General features: G+C 42.0%; 1 protein-coding gene across 1 annotated transcript in view; it reads right to left on the minus strand.

Annotated features, from left to right (window-relative positions):
* PKHD1 (PKHD1 ciliary IPT domain containing fibrocystin/polyductin) overlaps nt 1-23,429 on the minus strand; it is a 431,701-nt gene that overhangs the window by 342,779 nt on the left and 65,493 nt on the right. Inside the window, 4 exon segments of the mRNA XM_040643571.1 lie at nt 6,655-6,805; nt 13,091-13,310; nt 18,495-18,638; nt 20,830-22,437. Of these exon segments, the coding sequence (XP_040499505.1) occupies nt 6,655-6,805; nt 13,091-13,310; nt 18,495-18,638; nt 20,830-22,437 (2,123 nt within the window).

The following is a 23,429-nucleotide window of genomic DNA, read 5'->3' on the forward strand; positions in this document are numbered from 1 at the left end:
CTTTACTCTCATTTAATCTCTCCAAAGAAGGATCTTTGTCTCCTTTCTAGAAAGAGGAGAACTTTGTTTGCCAGGATTCCAAGCTGGGCAGAGGAAAGAATTTAGTGGGATCAGGGGAGGTTGACCTCTCTCTAAAGAGCTGGCAGACTTTCCATTCATCTGCCAGATTTCAGTACCAGCCTCCATGCCCATCTCCCTGTGCTTGGCATCAAGTGCCTCCTTAAAACCTTACTAATTCAATTTGTCCACAAATTTTGCCTCTGCATCCTGGAGGGAGGGGTAGGAAGAGAGGACTCGTTGGGTCAGCCAGGAGCAGTATCCTAGGGATCCAGACATTCTTTATAGGGGATTTCAAATAAACCCCACACACATACACACAAACCTCTTAGCATCTTGCCTCAGACCTATTTCCTGCTACTTGCATTTCTCTAAACCTAAAGCTTCTTTAGGGTTCTTTTGGGGCAAACTGTCTTGCTTTTTACCTAAATTTCCCTTTTCGGGGACTTAATTTTGACTTGCCTCCACCCCACCCCACCCCACTAAATCATTTGTGCCTCTCTTACTTTTCATCTTCGTATGTTTGTTTGTGTTACAAATGTCTCCTCATTTTATCAAAGAAGAGATGTATGCCTCTGTTTCTTGTTCTCCTTTTATTATATCTATGTGAAACAGGTGCCCAACTCTGGTTAAGAATCCATTCTTAGCTATATTAAGCTTCACAGCCACATTTTCAACAATTTTTATGTTTTCTGCTGTTTTGGAGGCTATTGGCTCATTACTGTTCCCTGTGTCCCATACCGTCTCCATTCCTGGATTCCTTTTACAATTTGCCAGAGCACATCATTTTTCAGAGAGTGCACAAGGGTGATAAACTTTCTGAATTCTGTATAGCACGGATGTCTTTACTTTGTTCTTACTCCAAATAGTATTTGACTGAATATAGGATTCTAGGCTTAAAATCATTTCCCGGATAACTTTAACAGCACTGTTTTCAGACTCTTTTTCCACTGATATGGCAGATCAGATGTTCAGAGAAACCTCTTCCAGTTATCACAACTGAAATTGCTGGGTAAAACATCTGGATGAGTCACGTGAATGTAAAGGAATCCCTTGGAGGCAGAAATGGAGAGGATGCTTTGTTCCCGCACCCCCCCCCTCCTTCCTCAGAGTTTCAGAGCTGCACGGGTTTCACTGAGTTTAACAGCAGTCCGAACAACCACAGTAGACCAAACCTATCTCCTGCTCCCAAACAAATAATTCCTTTTAATGAGCTGCTCTTAAGACTTCACCTTGAGAGTCACAGACCCAACCACTTCCTGTACAAAGGGAAAGAGGGAGGGGGGAGGGAGGACAAGGGGGGAGGGAGGGAGAGAGGGAGTGAGACAGAGAGAGAGAGAGGGAGAGAGAGAAGAAATGTCAACCCAGCAATTCCCACAAGCAATCCCTCTGTTAATTACCCCTACTCAATGTCTGCCCTGACTTAAGCTTGGGATTTCTCCCAGAGCTCCACAGAAGAGTATAGCTGTATTCTAGCAGTTCTTTCTAAACTTGTTTTGCCTTGTGTTTATTCTGCTGCAGTTTCTCTACCTCTCCAACCCTATTTCTCCTTCAGAAATTCCTCAAACCCACATGTTGTCTTACAGCACCTCGCTGTGTTTTCCAGCATTCTTTCAGAATCTTCATTCTAATATATTTTCTCTTGTTTCAGCATATCACAGGGATACACAGTAGGCGTAATCGATGTCTTCTGAAGAAAAGCAAAATGTACCTGAGCTAAAATGGAAAGAAGACCGTGATGTATTCATTCATTTATAGATCTGTTCATCCATTCCATAACTGTTAATGAGATCTGCTGTGTACTAGGCATAGTTCTAAGCATTTGGAAACAGCAGTGGCAAAACAAAGTTCCTCTATTCAAGGAGCTTATATCCTAGAATGCCATGAGATTTAAACATTAAAAAATACAAGTTGAAGAACAATATAATTAACACAATAATACCTTTGTGTGCAAATGTATGTGTGTATACCTGTGGTGTGTGTTTCAGTGTGTTTCCTTTCAGATATTATCTTCAGAGGATAGGATTAGAGAAAAGCAACATGTGATTTGGCTTCTTTTAACTGTCCTCATTTGTGTTTCTATATTGTTCATTAGTACAACTGCTCGGTCTCTGTTCTAGTTACTTGGTATAACAGTGAACGGAGCAGACAAACACTTCTGCCTTCTTGGAGGTCGTATTCTAGTGAGAAAAGCCAGACACTAAATAATAAACATAATAAATTAGGAATTTATGTAGCATATTGGCAGGTGATAAGGACTATGGGAAAACAAAACTGAGTAAGGGAAATGCAAGCACAACATATGAAGTGAGCAGCACTGGGTTGCAGTTTTCAATAGGATGGTAAGGGTCGACCTCCCTGAGGAAGTAACTCCTCAGCAAAAAGTTAAAAGTGAAAGGTGATACTTAAAAAATGAGAAGGAAGAGTATTCAAGCGGAAGAAACAGTAAATACAAAGGTCTCAGCGTGGAAGCAAGCCGGGCATGGTCCAGGAATTGCAAGGAGCCAGTGCGCTTGGAACAGAGCAGACGAAGGTGACAAAAATCAGTGGTGAAGGCAGAAGGACTTGGAGGAGGGGGTGGGTGCAGAGAACGGCCCATTAGGTCAATGTCAGGACTTGGCTTTTAATTGCAAGAGAATTTGGGAGCCACTGGAAAGTTTTTAAGAAGAGTGAAATCATCTGACATATTTTGAAATCATCACTAGGGCCCCATTAATATAGTCTGAAGGAAGGCAAGGGTGGAAGCAGGGGGACCCGTTGGGTGAGCCTTGTCATACTCAGTAAAACGTGACAGTGATGCCAACTTGCTATAAAGTGGTCAGATTAAAGGTACAGCCAACATAGTTTCCTGATGGATTTGATAGAGAATTTGGAGGATCAAGGATACCTCCATGGCCTGAGCAACTGAAAAGACAGAGCTGCAACCAGCTCGGTCCAGCACCATGGTGGGGGGCGGCGGAGTAGCGGGGGCAAGCAGCAGCGATCAGGAGCTCAATTTAGAATCTGCTAGACTTGAGATGCCACTTCCATATCCAAGGGAAGGTATCAGTAGGCCCCAAGCTTCAGGAATCTGAAGTTCAGGAAAGCTCTGGCATGGAGATTACAATTTGGGAGTCATGAGCATGGAGATATATATAAATATACATATATAAAGAGAGAGAGATTTCAAAAATTTGCAAAGATCATTTTGGAAAGTTGGTATGTCATTTCCTACCTACCCCATTTCACTTTCCATATCTTGGAACACTTTGACTAACACAAGTTATCAAATGCTGATTACTGTGTATGTTCGTCCTCTCCCTTCCCTCCATCACTTTCCTAGTTCAATTACCTCTCTCCTGGTTGGGACACTCCTGCCTGCCCTGGATTCCCTGAGGCATCCCAGACCCAGCATGTGGGATCAATCAATGTGACTAAAGCACACCTGTGATCATGCAGTGCCTCCTCAAAGATGACCCATCACCTGATGAATTCAAGGGCCAAACCTGCCACCCCAATCCCAGCCTACCTTCCCAAACCTACAACTCATTAGTCCCCTTTACACACATCATGTCCTTTGCCCTATTCCCATGGGCTCTTGCCTCAGTGACTTGTACATAATGGTACACTTTTGTGTACAGCTTTCATCTGCACGCTGAATGACTAAACCCTGCCCATTGTTGAAAGCACGATACAAATGCCACTTACTTCAGCAGACCTAGATGGCTGCCCAAATTGGAAATAATTTTCCCACCTCTGATCCCCTGCTTGATGGTAGGGGAAGAGCATGGCATGAGCAACATTTTCTAAAGTGAGAGCAGCAGGACAGATATGAGCCTCAATTCCAAAAATAAAGTGTTCTTTGAACAAACAAATTTGGATAATACTCCACACAAAAGTCTCTCTTAGAAATTTGTATAATGTCTCACATGTGGAACACTCTTAAATATCCTTTGGCAAAAAACAAAAAAACAAACAAACAAAAAAAACCAACAACAAAAAAACCATATAACTTTGTTTAGCCCAGGTTTCACAAATGTATTTGACCTTGGAACACTTTTTTCACAGAATACTTACTAACATTCTATGAAACCTGTGTTCCAAGGTTCTCACCTAGTACTTAGAGCTGGAGACCTGAATTCTAGTCCTGGTTAAGCACCTGTCAGCCCTGGTTTTCCCCAGGTCCAGGTCCAGATAAGGAAGGTGTGTATGCCAACACAAGTGACATGTCACCCCCACACCCGAGCAGGGAAACCAGACAGCCCAGCATCTGCAGGGTAACCAGACAGCCCAGGACTGCAGTCTCCCAGATGCTGGCACTAACCTAGTGGATTTTGACAAACATGCCCTTCTGGTTCCTAAAGACTCAATGGCTTACTTCCCCCATAATGATTGATAGCCACACGGGCTATGATGCCAAATTACTAGGTGTGTGACCTTTGTCAGGTCACCTCTTCAAGGACCTCAGTTAACTCAGCTCTTGAGTGAGGGCTTGTCTAGAGGGTGTTCAACCTTTCCTCCAGCTGTGATGAACTGACTCTCCGTGTCCTTCCTCAAACCCTACCTACTTCCTATATGGCCTCTCTTCCCTATTATCCCCCAACGGGGTCTCTTTCCCTGTNACTTTTTTTTATCTCCTCAGAGCATGGCAGAGAATCTTGAACATGGCTGGAACTCAATAAATACATGCTTCACAGATATTTAAAGAAGACTGAAGCATTGAAGCCTCTGAAAAAAAATTCAAAATTATTCTTTGAGATGATGAAAAATTAAATGAGATCTGAGAAGCAAAACGATCTTGTCAAAGCAGCAAGCACCACCGAGATGTCATGCTGTTGAATTTTCTAGCACTACTACTAGCGAACTAGCTAGTAGGACTAGCTAGAACTGGTACTATCTACCTAGAACTAGTTAGTAATGGCTAACACTGGACACTCAGCAGGAGCAACAGTTTCAGTGGCTCCCATTATCCCCACTTTACAGATGAGAAAACTGAAGCACAGAGGGGGTAAGTAACTTGTCTGAAGTCCGCCAGGTAGCAAGTGATAAGGTCAAGTCCCCAGTCTAGCCCCAAAGCCCACCCTTGAGCACCGTGCAACCTGCCCCTCCCTCCCTTTCACTGACATCGCTCCCATGACATCCCAACAGCTGACATTACTGCCCAGGCAGAAACCGAGGCCCAGGAAGACGTAGAGATTGCTCGGTGCCCCACAGCTCTCATTGCACAGTACAACACGGAGACACAGTGCTGCTCAGCAGACCCACGGCCCTACAATAAACATTCAAGACGTCACTGACAGCCGACTGCCAGAAAGGGGCATGGGAGTGAGGTGGGGTCTATGATCCGAGGACTGTAGTCCCGGAGATGATAAAATGAGCAATGAACTGAAAAGAAAAGGCCTATTCGGGGGACACAAGGAAGCCAGAAGTGACAGGCTGGTGCAGTCTTCCCTGAAGGGAAGGTGAAGGGGTGTGAGGAGCCTGGAGAGGTGAAGACAGGGAGACCCTGGGGGCGGGAGGCGGACAGGGGAGAGTTAAGGAAGGACAGAAAAGTTAGGTTATTAGTAATTGCATACATTTTTGACACTAGTCTGAAATTATTTAAAAAAGAAAGAAAGAAAGAAAGAAAGAAAGAAAGAAAGAAAGAAAGAAAGGAAGAAAGAAAGGAAGAAAGAAAGAAAACAAGCCATGCCTACACACCCAGAAGTATAGTTCGGAATTGGGAAGGTTTGGCTGAATGCAGCAGCATTCACCAGAGAATCTCGTGTAGTGTGTGGCACATAATAGGCGCTGCATAAATGTTTGTTCCAAAGGAAGGAGACAAAAAGAGGAAAACTGAGAATGCTTTCATAATGAGAAAGGCACCTAAAGGAGTAGGTGCTCATAAATATTATTTTTTATCTGTGTATCCCGAGAAGCCCAGAGAGTTGTAAAAGATTATCTGATCTATTTCCAAAGAGCCCTCAGCCTCTGATTTCGAGTCTCGAAAATTCCCTGGGGAGGCTGTGGAATCTCTCAGGGGGGACTTTCAAGAACACATTCTTCGGGGAGCCCCTTGGAGGGGTGGTTTAGATGGTGTCAAAATGGCTACATTACGGTAAAGAGGCTAGACCAAACGTCCCAGCAGGGCTCTGCAGGTCTGACTGCCACATAAGCCCCTCAAAAGCCAAAGCTTCCACTCTGCTCTCCACAGAACCGATGAGCCGGACGGCCCAGCAGACATTGCCATCCCACCAACTGCGGATGGCTGAGTGATTTGGAAACCTTCCAGAAGGGCCTGGTTAAATTGAGGGCCATTTATTTCATGAGGAAATAAACCACAGAGAGCCCCTTTCAAACACGCACGCAGAGAGCAGGACAAAACGCTGAGGAGATTATCTGTTCAGAATTTGCTTTAAAAGAGCCCAGGCAGCACTCATTTGTTTTTGAGAAAATATATGATTAACCATAGTTAACTAGGAATTCAGATGTTGTGCATTAGACCAGCTTCTCAAAGTTTGAGAGCATTTAATATTATATATCGCTGCCATTTGGACTAAATTGTTTTTTTAATGTACACAATATTACAAATTTAATTTGAGCTGTTTGAATCAGTCTGTAAAAAAGATTTGATTATACCTGAGTGTTCTGGCCCCGGCTCTTCCGTATCTCAGTAATCTTGGCGGTAATTGGCTGATTAGACGTCTCACACTCCATCTTTGCCTCAGTTTCCATGGCAATGTTACAGGAGCTATTATAGATGAGAACTTCATCTCTTTCCACTTTAGGGCTGAAACGAGAGGGGAGGTTAAATGGGGTGTCATCAATCTTAATGAAATGCAATTATTTTTACTCTTATTAATCATTGCAAGCCATTAGCTTGTGGCAACTACAGGCCACCATTTGTCAAATTTTGCAAATTTCTGTAATTTTGTTTCCATTCTTTTATTGTTTATTTGTTTTCCTTTTATCTGCACACCCTGCAATGAAAATGCACGTGGTAAATATCTTTCACTGAGGCCTTTCTCTTTTCCGAATCTATTAGGAACATTAGCAAGAGCTTCTCCAAAGCCCAACTTAACAAGCAATGCGCACACAATACTTCCAGTTCCAAAAATGGAAGCAAATATTGGGCAGAGGGTTTTTTTTTTCTTTTTTTTTTCTTTTCTTTTTTTTTTCCTTTTCCCCGTCCCTCTTTCTGTTCTTACTCACACTTAGTGTTGGGGGAGTGAATTGCCTGAATCCCCCCAGGGCAGATGGAGAAATTGGAAAACCCACACAACTGGCTAACTGGTCCCTAATTCCAACTGTGAAAAAATGAGCTCATTTAGGCTTTCAATTCCCTCTCCCCAGCTGATGGCAATGAGGCTCTGTTGCTAGCAGTGGAACATTAACTTAGTAAATTAATTAAACTTACTTAACAGCCCAGACTAAGGAGATTCGATATATGTGCCAGTTATACTACCAGCCACTCGCTTTAAAAGTCCTCTTGCTTTAAGGAGAGAAGCCAGACTGGATTTAAAATGAAAAACAGCAGTGTAGCGTTACAGAAAGTCTAAAAATATGCTGTCTAGAGGATGTGAAAGTGTGAATATTGCAGGCAATGGTCCCCAACAGGTGTGATATTTATTCGACAATAATCCTGGCTTTAGGCATTGTTGCGACTAACTCAGAGATTATTAGCAACGATAATGCATGATGTCTCATACTTTTCAACAATTTCATTCGTATGATCTCATTTAGGCCAGTAAAGTAGGTAGAGGCATAAAAAATGTAATCTAAAGAGATAGAGATCGGGAGATTTACATAAAGCCAAACGCAGAAGTACAGCAGCTCCAAGATTAGAACCCAGGTGCCCTGTCTCCTAGAGCAGGATTGTCAAGTTTTGAGATGCTGTTTGAATATCAGCATGAAGAAAGCAGATCCCATGGGAAGACCAGCAAGGGCCATGGAAAGGACAAAAGGTCACTGGTGAGAAACTATAAATCAGGTCGAACTAGAACATCTCTTCTCAAACCGATGTCAGAAAGGTTTCTTCCACAACTTGCTAGAAATACCACGAAGGAGAACTGCCACATCTACTTAGTCTTCTCTTCTTCACAGTAAAATATTCCCAGCTTAGTATTCACCAAGTCAGGACTTGCATACCCACTGTGCTCTGGACCTACTAGACAGTGTCCATATTTTAACATCATGTGGCCCAGAACCGAACACACATCGCTTGAGCTGGCTGCTGGGGCTGTGGTCTCCTCTTATCTGAGCCCTCCTTCCCATGACATCTAACACGGTGCTGGCTTTATAGCCCCACGCTGAAATTAAGATGGCGGTAAACGCAGTCTCAGAGCCACAATGCCTGAGGACTTCGCCATGTTGTATTTGTTCAGCTGATTTTCTGAGAAGTAGTTAGCATTCAGAGGTTATGCTCAAAAGCAGACCAGCTAGATTTGGATCCCTGAGCAGATATTTGCTTCTACAGGACATTATGAAGACATGAGTCTCTAAGCTTTGGTTTCCACGTTTATAAAATGGAGTTATAATCATCGGGTACCTATTCTATATAGGTGTTGTGAGGATGGGATGAAATGCAGCCTATAAAGTGATTTGCAAAGAATCTGGCACACGTAAGTGCCCAATAAAGGCAGTTCTTGTTACAGTTTTTGGTGGCAGTGGTGTTGGCGGTATTATTGTTGAAATTGACTGTGGGAATTATGTGTCATCTCACTGATAACGGACCCATTGCTCAAATAAATTTTGAACCTGGAGCCTGTCTTGTAACTACAAATCCATTTAGCTGAGCCATGATCCAGGGGGTAGACAGAGCCACAGGATAAATAAAACCTTCACTCCTCAAGTGTCACTTGTACTCAAAGTTTCAGAAAAGCAAAGCAATTTAACTTGTAAATTAAAATGTAATGTAATATTTAGATAAATATGGAAACATGATTGAATGGAATGCAAAGTTCACATGGATTTTTCAAATAAAACCCCTGACTTCAAAGCCACTTGATGCTTGCAGCAGGCCACTTTGGGCTTTGCAGCTAGAACCTTCCTCTTGCTACTGAGGGTGGGGGTGAAAGGTGTTAGAATCATTTGAGAACTTCTCTCTATATATATTTCCACCAGAAATCACTTATAAATATATCAGGAAGGAAATAAAGTTGGTTTACTACACCATCACGTTCCTTATGAATCAGTACTCAGATAACTACAGATGGTCCTTGAGTTACAATTGTCTGACTTATGATTTTTTTACTTTATGATAGTGTAAAAGCAATATGCACTTAGTAGAAACCACACTTACCAATTCTGAATTTGGGTCTTTTCCCAGACTAGGGATGTACAGTACAATCCTCTCTCGTGACACGGGGCAGTGCAGCTCCCACTCAGCCGCATCATCACGAAAATAAGCAGCCGATGCACTTAGAGCCATTCTGTCCCCATGCAACTACTCTGTTTTTCATGTGCAGTACAGTAGCCAAGACATTCCATGAGACATTCAACACCTTCTTAGAAAATAGGCTTCATGTGAGATGATTTTGACCAACGGTAGGCTAATGTAATTGTTCTGAGCACATTTAAGGTAAGTGAGGCTAAGTTATACTGTTCCGTAGGCTAAGTTATACTGTTCCGTAGCTCACAAACCATATGGTTAATAATTCATGCTAGAATTTTGTCAGGGATAACACAAGCTCAGGTGTCTAAATTTCCAGAACTCCCTTTTCCCCTTTTTAGGCAAGTGAAACAGTATTTGGCCATCTCTTCCATCTGTTGTGGGCCCCCGTTCATGTTCACTACCAGCAAGTAATGATCCTCAATCCTACAAGCAAGTATTTTATACTCAGTGTATAAATGATCTGGGATATAGACTTGAATTCAAGGAAAGGAGTGACCAATTTCCTGTACAACCTTTTCTGGTCTTGAGCTTCTGCCCTGTTAATGAGCCTTCTGCCCTCTCTAGGCTCATCAGCAAAGACTAGAGAAAAATGGGTTAAGTCACCCAGCAATCCTCTCATTCGCCAGTGGCAATGCACTGTCTTCCCTAATCATGTTCTTCTTGCTCGGAAAGAGTTAAAACCACTTTCTGTTAGCTTAGACTTTTTCTTACAAGCTTTAGGTCACACTTCTTTTTGTATTTTCCCCTAGTAATCTCACTAGAGGTTATTTTTCATTAAAAGTCCATCATCAAAATTAGCAGAGACACCCGGATATCAAAAATAGACCAACATTTATGAAATGTCAAAGTTTCCCAATAGCTACTATCCCATGTTTTCTTCCATAATGATCCTATCAATTAAATATAAACATAAGTGTAAACATACGTGCATATACAGACATACACAAATGCAGATGAGACAGTTGTGCATGCACACATGCACGCACATAAATATTTGAGGGAACGTGGTAAACATTTTTGGTCCAACTAGCGGCAAAGAGACTTCTAGCACCTGTTTCCTGACTCGCAATCTGTGGCTCTTTCAGTCGGTCTGATGAGGTCCAAAAGTAAGCAGGTAATCATGAATGCACTCTAGGACAGACATCAAAGACATTTGCAGGGCTTATGTCTCCCTCACTTGACCTGAAATTGTTTCTGGTGGTTCTGGAATCTCATTGAACCACACACCTCAGCCCAGGCTCTCATCCCTGATGCTGAAGGCCATCATCGTGCCAAGTACACTGTCAGCCAGAGGTCTGGGTTCCAGTCCTGACACTGCCAAGGCTGGACTGTGTGACTCTGAAAAGATACTTAGTGTGTCTGTCTCTAGAATAGAATCTAAACTCCTTACACGGGCCTCCAAGACCTTAAATACCTCCCGGAGCCCATGTAGAGAACTTTCCTTCCTTCTTACTCTACTCCTGCCCTTCTGGCCTCTGACCATTCATAAAATGTGTCGGGGCCTTTGCATTGCTGTCCCCACTGTCTGACTGTCCATAACGACACCTTCTTCTCCTTAGCTCAGCAAAAGACACTCCAGAGAAGCCTCCCCTGGGCACATTGTATACAGTAGTCCCCCATGATTTTCTATCACATTATAGCCCCTATCGCAACATGTGATCTTGTTTATTGTATGGCTTCCCCCTCTACCCTTAAAGGCAGGGATTTTGCCATCTTGTTCCTCACTGAGTTACAACTCCTTGCACAGTAACTACAATATAGTAAACAGTTGATAAATTCTGGATAGATGGATGGATGGATGGTTGGATAGATGGACAGATGGATGAACTGGGCATATTTTTGCCACAGATACACGCCTACCTTTGCCAAATGACATCAAATCCATAGTGGTAGTGGCTGGGAAGGGGATAGTATAAAGCATTTAATGGAAATGGGTTTCTTGCAAAGATAATGGCAAGTAGTTCTCCAGGTTCACAAGCATAATCTTAAGAGGAACCAAGGTAATCCATTTGGCATATAATTTTTTAATGCCCACTGTATAATTATAGTGTGTTTTCTGGTTATTAAATTAGTACATGTTCACTGAAAAAAAATACATAAAAACTCAATGAATAAATATAAGTAATACTCCAATCACCTAGGGTAGGCATTCAACATTTAAGAATACATCCTTCTAGTCTTCTTTCCGATCACCTGTTATATGTGTAGACAATCATACGTACTACAGACACCATTAAGAGTAAATCGATACACTATGTTGCGACCTGTCCTTTTTACTTCCCAACATATTGTAAGCATTTCCCTCTTCAGTTAAATATTCTACATCATGACTTTTAAAGGTTTCCTAGTATATTAGTATTTAGATTCGTCCTTTATTACTCAACATTTCATTTCAAATTTTTTGTTATTATACCTAATACTTCAAAAATGTAGTTTTTCATAAATATTACATCTCTCTAACTGCCTTCTTAAAATCCCAGATGTGAAATGACTAGAGCACAGGGAATGAAGAGTTATCAGTACATATTGCCAAATGATATCAATAAGAAGGGCATAAGTTGTAACAGGGTCTGAGGCTGTTCCCTCAGCGACCTCAGGAGTAGAGAAGAAGAACACAAGAAGAACTTCAAAGAAGAGCTGTGGGGATTTGGTGAAGTCTTCATATTCAGTGGAGCCGGGATATGACATGTACTTCTCCGTACCCAGCATTTGTGAGTTCTGAAATCCAGTCCTGCCTGAGTACAACCTCCAGAACCCCATTTCCTATGTGACCTAAACAGGGTTCTTCACGCCTTCTAGAAAGCAACCAGCCAAGGAGGTTCCTCTCTTCCTCTGGCTAAATACAACCCTCTCTCTGGTGATGAATTCGTCCTAAAACACAGGCTGTCTTGGGACATCAAGAAGTCAGACTGTCAGGGAAAGTGCTGGTTACTCTCGTTTAGTTGTAATTTTGAACGGGAAGATAGGCCTTCATTAAACAACCAGGTGTAACCAGTCTATCTAGATAGAAATCAAGAGAGTGCAGGGCGACATTCAGCACTGAAGTATCATGCTGCGTGGGCAAAGAACTGCCGGTAGAAATTAAGGCGGTCCTAAGTCACCAAGAGGATCACACGTTTTCCTTAAATGTGTTTAGAAAAGGGGGTTTCACCTGGAAAGTGACAGTATGTTTGTTTTTTAAGTTCAAAAAATCCTCAGAAGCTTATGGTTTCTAAATCCTAGATCTACAGTAATTCTGCCTGCACATCCCCCCTTCTGTTGAATAAACATTGTGCAATCTGCTGGATTTCTCTATGACTTTTTTTCATACTTGTGAATCTGTTTGGAAAGAAAAGAAAAAGGAAAGGGGAAAAGAGCCTTCTGTTTTTCATAATGTCTAATCTTTTTCCCCATTGGCATTCACCAGATGTTGCTTTGGATCGGAAGATAAATATTAAAATCTAAGCAAGAACAAAGCGAGCTGTTTACTGGGCAGATTTTTCAGATGTTCTCTCGAACACTTGAAAAGACAGGAGATGCTTTGATATGCAGGCTGGCTGGAATCCACAGTGGAATGGTCCCTCTAACAAGAGTGGTAGGCCCTGGGGGCCATGTCCACCCAGCCTGCCATTCCTGACGGTTCCATCTGTCCATTGGCCATGCATTTGTGGGGAAGGTCAGGGAGGGAGAGGACAGGGTTACCTGATGAAGAGGCCTGAGAACCATGGGAACGTTGACTCTGTCCAATGATCTGGTGCAAAGAGGCACTGGGGACTTTCTTCACAAATGTAGAGGTAAGGCCATGATTGGGGCAGTGTCTCTGTCCCCACAGTGACAGTCAAATCACACTGCACGTAGGTGCTGCTGGAGGCTTCACAGCTCTCCTCTGCATGCTTCAGGTCACACAGGAAAGCCAAGGACACTGCAGGAGACACTCACCATTAGGTTAGGCAGTAACCACGGAAATAACAGAGGACCTCACACTGTTACATAAATGCACTTCATGTGTTGTCCCCTGACCAATAGGAGAATAAAATTATCAGTTTACTTTTCTTAAACATGCATGATGTGTATGAAACACATACAGAAGAATATAAGTAACTTTTTTGTAAAATATGAATCATCATCATAAGAAAAACTCATATGACTCTACAAGCCAACATAAGGTCTAAAACAATTGTGATGCTCTCGAATCTGTGTCTCTTCATCAAGCCCATCACCTTCCTCCTCATCCTCAGAAACAATCCCTGCATTTTTTAAATCACTTTCTCACATGGGTTGAGAGCTGGTTGAGTTCCACTTGTTTTGAATTTTATACAATAGAATACATGACATATTTTTGGACCTGCTTTTTTCCACTCAGTATTACAGTTCCAAGATGTATCAAATTCCTTAGAATCACATAAAACTTGAGAATACATTTTCACTGCTGTTCAGTACTGCATTGTGTGAAATTACTACAGTATATTTATCTATTCTCTTACCAATGGACTTTGGGCTACTCCCCAGTTTTTGCTACGACAAACACATACTAAATTTCCTCTAGGGTATATGTCTTAAAGAAAATTACTTGTTCCTCAGGTAGGTACCAGTTCAACTTTTGAAGACGGTGCCATAGTGTTTTCAAAGTGCTCGTGCCATTTTCCTATAGCCTACCAGCCACAGCCACGAGTTTCCATTACTCCACATAACTGTCAACACTTGGGATTATCAGACTCTTAATTTTGGCCAGTCCCTTACAAATACAATGGCATCCCATTCCAACATTAGTCTGCATTTGCATCATTACTTCTTAGGTCGAACAACTTTTTATATGTTTAGTCAGAACTCATATTTCCTCTTCTGTGAAATTCTTCTTTTTGTCATTTGCCCTTTTTTATACTAGAATGTTTGTCTTTTTCTTATTGATTTGTGCTCTTTATATATTTTGGGTACTAATCCTAGAAGGTTATATGGTTACTCATACCTTCTCCAGGTTCTTGGATAGCCTTTTCATTCTCTTGATGGGATCTCTTGATGAACAGAAGTCCTTGATTTTTACATAATTTTGACTATTAACATTTCATGAAGAAGAAAAGCAATTATTTGAAGGCCTTTGACCCTTAGGCCATTTCTTTCTCACTCATGAGACACAATGTAAAAAGCATCAACAAGGCAGACTGGCAATAACCTTTACGAGGAAGATAAACAAGTCTCTACATGGGACAGTTGGGGGGCAGCTCTGCTTGAAAACCTTAATAAAGTAAAAAAGAAAAAGAAAGAAAAATCTCTCCAGCTTCCTACCTCTGCAGCTAACCTGTCAATGCAAGTATGCAACAAATATTACCAAGGACTATGGACTTGAACCCAAGCTGCCCCACCTACATCACAGCACTGCGTGCAGCAAGGGGCACAGGAGACAAACACATGTGAGAAGGTTTACAGTTGTACGATCACATCCAAATAGTATACGGCTGCTGGTACATTCCAAAGCACGTGACACATAGTAGGTTCTCTGTGAATGTGTTCAGGATGAATTACAGCAATTAGGTTGGCTGACAATAGGACTCTCGGGTGGAGAGAAAAAACGTAAGCACTTGCCAGTTAGTAAGCCCTGGGACAAATATAGGCCCAACCCCTATAAAATAAAGAACTCCTTACAGGTGACTAGGTGGATGCAAATTTGACAAGGTGGTCTAAGAAAGGTACCCAGGGCTGGGGATCAGAATCCAAGGTTCTGCCACAAAATAGAACTGTGTGACCTCAATCACTGTAGCTTTTCATGCCTCATGGAAAAATTTAAGTTCCCGTGAAGAAGCCACGCCATATAATTCAACATATAAATGCAAGAAACACAAATATCAAAGATTTGGCTGATTTTTTGAAAAATATGAAGTACTTTCGTTTCAGTGAACGAGATGTTTTAGCAACCCGTCATATGAAAGACTAAATCTCTTCTTTTGTTAGAAGTGCAAGTGGAGGAGAAAGGTCAATGCAGATGACCCCAAAAGCAGCAAAAGCACTTCCTCAGAGCTCTACCTGTACCGCCCCTGCCCCACTGATGAAAGGAAACACATGAGCGGCCCTGTGGCAGGGGGACAAGCAAAACAATAATTAGGGAAGCCGGAGTTCTAGGCCCTCATCCACAACCTGGAATGAGAAACACCACCGTCTTCAGTGTGCAAAATCACACTAAGGAATAAAAGTCAGAGCGGGCGTCAGAACTCAGTGACCTTAGTAAATTAGAGAAATGACAGAAATAAACAAAATACCAAATGAAAATAGGAAGGCAGCAAACCACAGGAAAAAGAAATAATAGAACTCGTGTAAATATCAGATGAGGAATGTCCAGCTGTGCACAAGCACGTCAGGAAAAAAAAAGAAGAAAAAGAAAAAATCCTTGGAATAATCGTAGGTAACAGTAAGATTATAAACCAGCAAGACAGCGATGCGGTTGTAAAAACAAATACGGTGCCAGGTGCTATGCGGGCAATCCTCTGAGGCTTCCCAATAGGGCCAGAACTGGCTTACACAGAGGAGCTGCCATGTTGGAGACTTCAAATCAAGAAAAAAGGTAGGAATGCAGAGAGGGCTCAGAAGAGAAATGCCAAAAAGTTTACTTGTGGGCAAGTTTCTGATTCATTAGGTCGCCCAAATTTCTAACATTTCTAACAAACTCCCAGGTGCTGCTGCTGCGGCTCCAGCAGCGACATTAATATAATATTCTCGGGGCACCCAGGTGGCTCAGTCCATTGAGTGTCCAACGCCTGGTTTCAGCTTAGGTCGTGATCTCAGGGTTCTGGGATCCAGCCCGCATCAGAGTCCGCACTCAGCATGGAGTCTGCTTGACACTTTCTCTCCCTCTCTGCCTTTCCCTCTCTCCCTCTCTCTCTCCGTCTTTCTAAAATAAATAAATAAGTCTTTAAAAAAAATAATATGATATTCTCAATAATAATATAATTCTCAGTAATAATACCCTTGTGAACCACTGTGTTAGAAGGACCGAGATGATTCAGCCTTCTGAAGGGCTGGGTAAGTCTGAAAAAAGGAACGTGGGGGAGAATCAGTTAAGTCAAAGGATAGATTGCTCTGAGAATGATAACTGAGAAACACGGATAACCGTCGCTGCTGGGAAATAGTCCTCTTCAAAAACCTTTTAAAATATAACAGATTCTTAACTAAATTAGTTATACGCAATCTTATCTGAAAGTAGGGGAATTATTCGCAGTTTCTAACAATTTGTGAGACACATTTTGCTTGACCATTTGATGTCCATTATAGACCTACTTTCTAGAAAAAAAAAAAATACACAAACATGCTCAAAATGTTTTATGCAACTCAGGAAGTTGATAGAATCCGTGACTACCATCCTGGGTCTGAAGAAACCAATAGAGTTGACTTTCATCAGTTCCTCTCCATTTTTAGACACTGTAATTAAAAGTCTCTAAAAAGACTTTTTCTTTTTTTATGAAAGAGGAAAATAAGTCCAATTATCCATTTCCCAAGTAAATGAGCGGCTCCTGCACAATCAGTGGGTGTTTGGTGACACCTAGTGGCAATGGTTAGAGTTACAGCTTCCCGCTTGTATTTTCCTTTTTTAAAAAACAAGGCATTTTGAGAAGTCCTTTTCTAAAATTAAATCAAATCTTTTAAAATATAACAATTTCTATTCATCTTCTTCTATAAGTTATCAAACTTCCAATATTACAATTTACCTGTCCCAAGAACCTCAATGATTTTTATTTTGTACTTCTAATTGAAATTGGGTCTTGACCTAATACCAAGGAGCTTTAAACAGTTAATTAACTTAAGATGTGTATGTGTGAAAGCCTTTTTAAAAGACTGTAGCAGTATTAGTTAAATATTGGAACCTAGAAATATGGAGTCTTGGTTTTCTGTTTCCACAACTTTCCAATTCATTTATTCTTTCATCAAGCATTAATTTCACACATTCGCAGTTCCAGTGCTTGTCTATGCACAGGAGGGAGAGTGGAGAAGGGAAGAGTCAACATCTTAAACTTAAATATTCTACTGTGTCTTACGTTTCCTACTGTGGAATCTTCAGTGGAATAGATCTCTCTTCCATAATGCTCTGCTTGTATATATGGTGGGTAACAGGAAACTCCGTTTTAAACAAGGATCATTACTCTCTCTCTCTCCCTCCTCTCCTCCCCCTTCCCCTTCATGAATAAGACAATCTAATGTAAACTGCCATCATCAATTACTCATCATGGAATTTTTGTCCAAGCTCAGACAAAGTGATGCTTTGATCACTTTGTAAATCCTTCACCCACATTCAAGTTACAGACACAAGTTAGGAACATAATTTCAAGCACTATTCTGAAAGCATGTGTAAGGTGTCCAAGCACATAAGTACAAAATCTATGATTATGCAAACAAGTTAATCACCTGGCTAAGCTGGTCCTCTAGTGATAATGGCAACTTCTTCCCTTTGACTTTTTTTTCTGAAGCTCCATGGGTAATTACTCACTGTTAGAAAGCCCCATCATGGGTCTATCAAGCTTTGCACCTTTCTCTCTAACTAAGACACACCTTCCTGTACCCCGATTTACATGATGGCTGTGATGCTTAAAGCAATGAGAGATCACAGTGTTCTACTGAGTAAATACCTGGGCATTATAGAAGAAGAGGACGGTGTTCATGTTGGCTCTTCGGCCTCTAATAAGAATTCCAGAACTGGGCGCACCAGGGAAATACGCAAGAGATCTCCAGCTCGCTGATCTAATCCCTAGCCCAGTACCTCCAATAAGCAGATGTTTTCAGCAATTCCACCCCAAAACAAGACAAGAGATTGTTTTCCCCATATCTAAGGCTGTCATTGAAACTAGTATTCAGAACTCACAACTACTTTCTCCATCATCGTATGACAACAATCGAGAACACGGCTGATAAATTTTCCATTGCCATCAAGAGGACAAAGGTTACTATGAACCATTTTAATAGGCAGTCCCATCTAACATTTTAGATGGGGAATAAAGAAATCCTCTTCCCAAGAACACATAGAAGAATTGGGGGTCAATACAGCATTGATTACAGAAATGCAGTTAACTAAAGAATATCATTTTTATATACACTCTTAAAAAAAATATGTGGCATTTGTACACACCATCCAGGGGCAGGACCAAGCAGCTGAAGGCTGACACTGTAGCATTAGCCAAGACCTGGCAGGGAGCGCCACACACAGCAGCTGAGATGTTCCCTGGAGAAAATCCTGCTCCAAACACATGCACAAGCCTTCCACCCAGGCAGCCTTCAAAACAAAATATAAGTTCATGATTACAAACGCAAAGGTCTCTTTCTTTACTTAACTCAAAATTCAGATCCATGCTTTCTTGCTGCCCCTCATTCTTCCTCTGCCCTCCAGGATCCACACAATTGGCTGCCAGTTCCGATATCCCTAGCATCTTCCCACTAAGCCCTGGCCTCCAGAGCCTGGAGTCCTTGTTCTGTCAGATTCCAATCATATTCAACCATCTATAAAAATGTAATAACTTTTATAGACAAAAGTAATGCTTATTTATCATTCTCACATTTTTTTATACCAAAGAGTATACAATGGAAGTAAAAGTTCCACTGAACCACCTAGATCACTCCCCAGAGGTGGCCACGTTTGGTTTCCGGTGAATCCTTCCAGAATTTTTTAAGCATCTATATTTTTATACAAAGAGATATTTTCTAGGGGCACCTGGGTGGCTCAGTCAATTACGTGTCTGACTCTTGATCTTGGCTCAGGTCTGAGATCTCACAGTCATGAGTTTGAGCCCTCCATGCCTAGCATGGAGCCCACTTAAAAAGAAAAATTAAAATCTTTCTATATATATTCTTCTACAGTTTGATTTTTTCTTTAAAAATATAGCATAGACAATTTTCCAAGTATGTGTACATGTATGCATGCTACTTAGAATTCCATCATTTGATTATGCAACAATTTATTTAGCAATTTTCCTATCAGTTGGTTCTTTCTTTATTTCTCCTCTCTTGCTATAATTAATGGTGCTGAGGAACTGTACATTGATTTGCATAGAACTGTTGAAAACTGTTAGAAGTGGGATTTCTAGGGGCGCCTGGGTGGCTCAGTCGTTAAGCGTCTGCCTTCGGCTCAGGGCGTGATCCCAGGGCCCTGGGATCGAGCCCTTCATCAGGCTCCCCGCTCCACTGGAAGCTTGCTCCTTCCTCTCCCACTCCCCCTGCTTGTGTTCCCTCTCTGGCTGGCTGTCTCTCTCTCTGTCAAATAAATCAATAAAACATCTTTAAAAAAAAAGAAGGGGATTTCTAGGTCAAAGGAAACATAAGGTTTTAGATTTGTCGAATATTGCCGAATTTCTCTCCAAATAATGTTGTGCCAGTTTACACTCCTACCAGCACTGTAGGACTGCACCCGTCTCTGATGGATAAAAGTATGACAATTCTAGACAAACACCATGTTTTGCTTCAGTCTGAGAACCAAAAAAGATAAATGTCACCTGGACTCTCAGATACGTGGCAACCTGAGTCCACACTGAGAGAGTTCCAGTGTCTACTTCCCTCAGGTCAACTTTCGGTGGTTCTTCCAGCCGCCTGACAAACCCAAGAAGAACTCTTTGCTTAGGGTGCATTTCATAGCCCTGCTCTCTCATCATAAAAATCAGGGAATCTTAGAAGAAAGGGGAACTAGGGAGCATCCAGACCAAACCCCTTTATCCGTAGAAAATGTACCCCGCTAAATTACTAAAACACGTGGGACCAAAATCCCAATTCCTATAGCATTCCACCCAGCCGAGGCCAAACAAATTTGTTCTAAGAATTGGCTCCACTAGAACTTCATCAGTGTAAGATTCGCTCCCATAATCTCCTCTGTACTTTCTGCATCACGGTCAAATTTGAGCAGTCTCGAGTGCAGTAAGGCTTTACCTGAACAGAAACCAAAACCATCACTGGAAGAAAAGGCAAGGCAAATTTCAGTATATCTATCTAAAAGGAGAAAAGAGTTCAACCAATGCAATCATACTATGCAACTGGCCTCTTATTGCTGGGGTGTGGATTTGTCTGTGAAATAATTCCAAAATGATAAAAGTTAATGATATTTAATAAGTTTTAAATAATTCAGGGTGGCATAGAGGTCTAAAGAGAAGTGAAGGCATCTATGTACTACTTACTTGATCAAATTATGAGCTCTTCCAGATGGAATTATTGAAGACACAAATTAAATCAGGTTAAGGAATCAAATTAAAATAAAATTATACTTATGGAATTTGCACAAATTCCTTGATTAAAAAAAAAAAAAAAACCAAAGCCTCATACAGGGGGCATGCCAAAGACAAAAAACACAGGCCAATCAGGTTTCTCTCTCCTTCTGTCTTTCAGATTGTGGTTGATTTCCTACCTTTTAGAGTGATAACAGTAGCTATTAATTCACTTACATAAAAAAGAAAAAAGAGGTCTGTCTTATTTGCTTGACTTACCAAAGTTCTCAGTCACTGCTGAAATAGTGACTGTGGATGTGAAGACCAGGACAGATGAGGCCCAACCCCTCGTGCAGTCGTACCCTCTGACTGGGTACTCCCCAGCAGGAAGGGATGTGACCACACACTGGAGAACTGTGTGGTTGCCAGAGACACCTGCACAGGGTGACATCCCAATAAAAATGTCAACATTCTCAGCTCCTGAGACTTGGGCCACCACGAAGGTTAAGACGCCATCAGTCTGAGAAATAGAGAGTAATTGTGGGGTGAAGGCATTGCTGTAACCAATGACACCCATATGGTATGAAAGTCCATCTACCTCGATGACCAGGCCCACAGAGCCATTTCCTGCAGGCACAACGCACTGGATGAGCTCGGAGCTGATGCTCACTGTCAGGCAGGCCTGCTGGCCAACGAAGACTAGTGTGCTGTTCTGTCCTCTCAGAGCTGTGCCCTCCATGGTCAAGAGGCTTCCACCATGGATGCTGAAATTCTTGGGGGAATAATGAAACACTTGAGGCAAAATGTAGAAGTGTCTGGAAACATTACCAAAACAAGCATATCCACTTCTGGTATGAAAAACTGATACGTAGTGGAGTCCCGGGGTCAAGTCTCTTATCCAGCATGCCACATGGCTTGCATTAAAGGAAGTTACAGCACAAGGAAGGTGATTATCCACAAACACCATTGGCTCATCTGCTGTGATGTCTAACTTCTGACCCCTAATCAGCACCATGGTCAGAGACCCATGGATGTTAGTGGTCAAGGAGTCCACGATCGGAGTTGTCTCTTCCTGCAGGAAAACAGTGCAATTGCCCTGACACTCGCTGGGCAGCCCATTGACCAGGACTGAGATGTTCAGGGTGAAGGAAGCATCAGGCAAGGGGTCACCCACTCTGTTAATCTGGCAGAGAACTGTCTGGTCCCCCAAGCTCAAAATCACACAAGTAAATGGACCTGAAAGGTCCACCTGAACTGACCTCTTCCTAGAGTTGAGAGCCAGTCCCCTCACTGTGAGTACGGTCCCGCCACAAGCAGACCCATGTGTCGGCAAGATGGCCATTATCCGAGGTGTCATCACAAATTGTTGGAGCACTGCAGACATGTTCGCAAACCCCATTTGCTTTTGACGTACTCGGAGAGGATAGACGCCCGCCTCCAAACTCTGAAGAGGAAAGGAGCACCCAGACAGGCTCATGTTGCTCTTTAAAGACTGTGTCTCCAGATCACAGCTGAAGACCCCCAGAAGAATCACTGAGCTGGGGAGGTTATTTCCTTCCACAGAGAGCCTCAGGCTGCTATTGGCCATTTCTCCTCGCACGGCAGTGACCACTGGTGTCCTTGCTGCTTCATATACGAAGGTAAAGCCTTTCCCCACGAGGCTGGGTAAGGGTCCTTGGGCGAAGGACACATTGCCAGCCCAGACCTCCACGGGGGCTGGAACAGCAGGAACGTCCGCACCAGGCAGCAGGGCAATGGGCGGGGTCTCACACAGGATGATTGTCTCCGTTAAGTGGAGGATGTCACAGGTCCGATTACCCACAAGCACCCAAACCAGAGCAGGGTCCCTGCTGAACCCTATTCCCGAGATACTGAGGATGGTTCCACCTAAAACATGAATATTGAAAACAAAACTTAAAAGCTGATATTCAGAACTCACAGCACTCACAGCACATACCAAACCCCAGGGCAATTTAAGTGGAAGGCGGGCTGTTAGCGAAACCTCAGTGACTTCACCTCACCCCATCAATGTTACATTTGTAGCAGGAGTTAGAGGGGCTGAAATTCACGTAATAGTAAAATGATGTAAATTGTTATATAGGGGGTGTTTATAATACTTCAGACAAAATTTTCAAGTGTATTTATAGATCCTAGAAGGCACTTCTATCAATATATACACTAATGAGAAATCTAATTTCTAGAAGTGTTCTTGTCACTGCTATGTTATGTGGCATGTTAGTCTGTAATAATACTTTATATAATTATTATGTAGAGACAGTATATGTGTAATGTCTATGTTAACGGAAATTCAAATTCCTGAGTCTTCTTGTCATTTGCCATATGATCTCACATACTATTCCATATTATTGTCTGTGTTATGATGTAGAGTATATGCAGATTGTTCTGTATATATTCAACTTATACACTAATAAAAAATCCAATTTGCCGAAGTCTTTAACTTCTCTTCTATATTATTCTATGTGATAGTCCGATAGTCCATATGTTATGTAGGCATATGTCCGTGTGTGTGCATGTGTGTTTTCAGACATCTCAAGAGCCACTGAAATACGGAAACATGCTTGTGATCCCGCTACTATATTCCTAGACTTTGCCTATCTCGTTGAGGTACAAGCAAGCCCCATCTTCAGGACAGGGGTTGGAGCAAGGTACCTCGGATCATGACCAAACCCGTGGTACAGGCAAGCAACTTTAAAAAGGATTTTACTGTACTCCGAAAGGATAAAGCATTATTGCAAACACTATCGCATGATCATTCACGTGCAGATGTATAGCTTTCAATTTTTTTCTAAAAATGAATAGTTTCCCAGATTTTTGTCTTGTCCTTATATCTCCTATATTGACATTTGTGTTTCTAACTC

This window comes from Ursus maritimus, unplaced genomic scaffold, assembly GCF_017311325.1.
Source record: "Ursus maritimus isolate PB19 unplaced genomic scaffold, ASM1731132v1 scaffold_29, whole genome shotgun sequence".
Classification (NCBI taxonomy): Eukaryota; Metazoa; Chordata; class Mammalia; order Carnivora; family Ursidae; genus Ursus; species Ursus maritimus.